Source organism: Sinocyclocheilus rhinocerous, unplaced genomic scaffold (assembly GCF_001515625.1).
Source record: "Sinocyclocheilus rhinocerous isolate Xijiao unplaced genomic scaffold, SAMN03320098_v1.1 scaffold1553, whole genome shotgun sequence".
Classification (NCBI taxonomy): Eukaryota; Metazoa; Chordata; class Actinopteri; order Cypriniformes; family Cyprinidae; genus Sinocyclocheilus; species Sinocyclocheilus rhinocerous.
The window spans coordinates 296,860-300,977 of NW_015639764.1; the positions used below are offsets into that span (position 1 = coordinate 296,860).

A 4,118-nucleotide genomic window follows, 5' to 3' on the forward strand; every position below is an offset into this window, starting at 1 on the left:
GCGTAGTAGATCGGCTTGAACAATAAACAAACATGTGAACAAAGAATTGCCCATAGTTATTGCACATCTGGCTGTCTTTATATTGTTTTATCGACGGATTGTACAGGTTCGAGTAGCAACGGGCTTCTTCACACAGCCTGCGCATGCGCAGTAGCCTACTGACCGCGCATACTTGTCCTCGCGGTAACAAAAAATGGGAGGCACGCGGATGTCCGCGCAGAGCCTCCGCGTACACTCTCCGATGACTATTTTTACGTCACGCATACCATAGCGGACTCGCGGACGCGGAAAGTATAACACAGACTTAAGAGTAAGGAATGGCTGGCGGGCTTGAGTGAGCAGAGGCAGGCGGGCTTGAGAATGGCGCGGCCTGCGGATTCGACGAAGGAGCGGCCGGCGGGCTTGCGGCAACCACATGAAATTGTCCATGACGTCTCTTATAAAACAGATGTTTTTTCCTGTGTAAACTAAAAATAGATCAATCCAAAGCAAATGTTCTTTGGAGAACATGTTGAAGATAAGCCGATAGGCTGTCAATTCATTAAATAAGCTTTTTAGCCACATAAGCAGTTTATTCAGTGAAGCCTCTCCTCCACTGTCATCCGTTTAAAGAAGCAGCTTCTTGTCTCCTTGCCAGTGTGTTGCAGCGTTATGCTTTTTTTGCTAACCTTGAAGGCTTGCCTTAAAGCGGCTTTGTTAATATTTTTTCCTGTCGAAAACTCCACTTCCCATAATCCTGCAGAATCACTGTTACCATGGAAACAGGAGTCATTGCGGGATGCTCCCATGAAACACTGTGAGTGATGTCATCGAGCCCGTCTCCCTGCAGTACTGAATTACTTGCGCATTTGGACATTTCTGAACATTTAGCAAATTTTTTTTAGCTGTTTTATTTTGTACTGTTGTTTTTGATTCACATCATTCACGGTGCTTCATGCGTTGACTAGTTCACTGAGTTTTGTACAGTCTTTTTTTTTTTTTTTTTTTTTTTTCCTTTTTTTTTTTTTCCCCCTTTTTTTCACATCATTCACGGTGCTTCATGCGTTGACTAGTTCACTGAGTTTTGTACAGTCTTTTTTTTTTTTTTTTTTCTCTTCCTTCTTTGTTTTTTCCCCCTTTTTTTACACTGTAAAAAAAACAATTTGTTGAGTCAACTTAAAAAAAACCTGTTACCCTGCTGCCTTAATTTTTTATTATCTTAATTTTATTTCGGTGTAATGCAGTTGTTTCAACATGTGTTTTTGATTTGAAACAACAGTTATACTGGTTCATTCCAATTTCGGCTTAGTTGAGGGCCAATTTATAAAAAATTAGCTATGTCTACAAAAAAATGTAGTTGAAATGGCAAATTCTCAAAATGACTTTTTACAGTGTCGTCTTGTTTTCTTTAAGTTCTTTCTTTTTATATTTTTTAAAATTTTCCCCCATTTTTTTTCTTTACTATTTCCTTTTTTTATTTTCTTTTTTTTCCCACTTTTTCATCTGTTTTTTTTCTTTTTCTGTCCCTTTATCCAAATCTAAGTGTGGTGTTCATATTTAGTTTCATATATCTGCTTTGTTTCATGACTCTGAAACGTTATAGTGAAAAGCACTTCCTGAACAAAGACTGCTGAAGGAGAGCGTTTGTTAGCATTGAGCTCATTTGACGTTTATAATCACTCCATTGACTCACAATAGGATGCTGTTTTTTTTGTCCATCAAACCGAAAGCTCTTTGTTTCTTGCGTGTTGAAATGCAAGCGGCTGCTGTTGTTCTTCTCGACGTGTTGAGGACTCTGACCTCAGGGTCGCGTCGCTCAAACACTCCTCAAAGCCTTGAGAGGTGTGTGTGTGTGGTCTCTGGTAATACCGTAAATGCTGTCTGTGGTAATAGCAGCTCATTCAGGTTGCCGGCGGCTGTTTTCCTCCCACATCAAACAGACCTGTTGCAAATGTGTCTTTTGTTTATCACAGCATCTGATTGCAGGAAACATGTCAGCGTGATGTTATTTCAGACAGGTTGTTTCATGCCTCGGATTGTACTTCAAACATCAAGCGGTGACCTATTGTTGAACCACAATTGTTAATTCTACAAAATGACCTTAAAAGCAAAGTCGTGAACATTTACCAGCAATATGGAAAATATTTCTGACATGATAATTGAATTTTAAATGAATGTAAATGCATGCAGCAGAAGTGATTTGCCAGCCAAACACACTGAACAAACGCCGACTGGACGCACAGCCTTAGTTTTTTTTACTCCTTTTTTTAATATGTTTCTTTCTATTGTATTTATTGGTAATGTGATATGCACTGGTGTCTGTGGTCTGATGTGTGTGTTGTTCTGTCGTCTCAGGTGGAGAAGCATCTGGTGTTCTGTGCGGTGAATCATCGGCTCCTCTGAGACGATGCCAGCCCATCATCGTCTATGATAACGGCTCTCCTGTTGATCAGCCCGCCAACAGCACGGTGAATACACACTCGCTCACACACACGCTCACACACACAAGTGCACACACGCGCACGCACTCACACTCACACACGCACACGCACACACACGTACACACACACACACACCTCGGATAAAACCCGAGGTTAATGAGTGTGGTGTGAATGTAGGTCATTCAGTGTAGTTCACTGACACACCCATTCATGGATGTTATGAACTTAGTCAACATGAACCTTATGGACTTAATGCACATTCCTGGTGTTACTGTCAACATTTCACTGTAATGCCAGACAAATTCAAGACTGACGGAAAACACATAATGAATTTTAAAACATCTTTATGAATAAATTTGAAATATTGTTTTCTTTAACCTTTCATCAAAATAAATAAATAGAAAAACCATGTGTACAATGATTAATCAAGTACTATAAAGCCAGACAGATTTTAGAAAGACAGAATGCATAATTAAATCTTTATTAAAAATGTATTTATTTTGTACGATTGTTTCCTTCAACCTTTCATCAAAATAAATGTTTATTCGTAGCATAAACATTTTTCATTTATTTGAAATATTTGCCTGAAATATTTGTAATGCCTGACAAATTCAAGACAAATTTCTTTCTTTCTTTAGATTTGTGTTCACTTGTTAATTTTGATGAAACATTATTTATAAAAATAGATAAAATATAAAATAGATAAATAAAATCATGCGAGCAATGATAAATCAAGTACAATAAAGCCAAAGAAATTTGAGACAGAAAATACATAATTAAATCTTTATTATACATTTATTTTGTAAGACTTTTTTTCTGCAACCTTATATCTAAATTAAATATTGAAATGTAGAATAAATATTTTTTTAGCATAAACAGTTTTATTTGTTTGTTTATTTGATTTTTTTTCTTTAACTGTGCAATGATTTTATCATGAACTTTAATGCCTGATAAATTCAGGACCGACAGAAAATACACATTTATTTATAATCAAGCTTTTTTTGTTCATTTATTTATTTTGATGAAATATTGTTTGCATCATCTTTTCATCAAAATTAATTAAAAAAAAAAAATGTGAATGATTAAGTACTATAAAGTCAATTGATTCAAGACCGAAAATGCATAAAATTAAATCTTTATTATAAATGAATATATTGTAAGATTGTTTACTTTATCTATCTACTTTATCTAAATAAATAAATAGAACATACTTATAGCATAAACCTTTTTATTTATTTGAAATATTTTCAAAATAAAAGTTTGCCATGATTAATCATGAACAAAGGCCAGAAACATTCAAGACATGACCGGAAGTGCATAAATAAAAATAAGTCTTTATAATGTTATACGTATTATAAGTCCAGAGACTTTCAGGACAGACAGAAAATTATATATAATTTTTTTATTTTTATAAATTATATATATATATATATATATATATATACATCTCATTCTATAACGGGTCTATCAAATTGACCTAATAATGACCAGCTCTATTTCTCTACAATATACTGTGACTGAAGCTCAGAGTGGTTTTATTATTGTAACTATTTGGCTCACAGTACTGTTAACTGACTGGATGTGTGTCTCAAATAACACCGTTTGCTGGGTGGGGTACAAACCAACAGCCGCAGGGTCCATGGAAAACACTCTCTCTCACACTCTCACACACACACACACACACACACACACTCACAC

General features: G+C 35.6%; 1 protein-coding gene across 2 annotated transcripts in view; it reads left to right on the forward strand.

Moving 5' to 3' along the window:
• The window catches only part of LOC107751632 (hematological and neurological expressed 1 protein-like), a 17,036-nt gene that overhangs the window by 8,502 nt on the left and 4,416 nt on the right, over window positions 1-4,118 (forward strand). For both annotated transcript variants that reach the window (XM_016567374.1, XM_016567375.1), the window contains one exon: window positions 2,335-2,447. In XM_016567374.1, coding sequence (XP_016422860.1) covers window positions 2,335-2,447 — 113 coding nt within the window. The remainder of the gene's footprint in view (window positions 1-2,334; window positions 2,448-4,118) is intronic.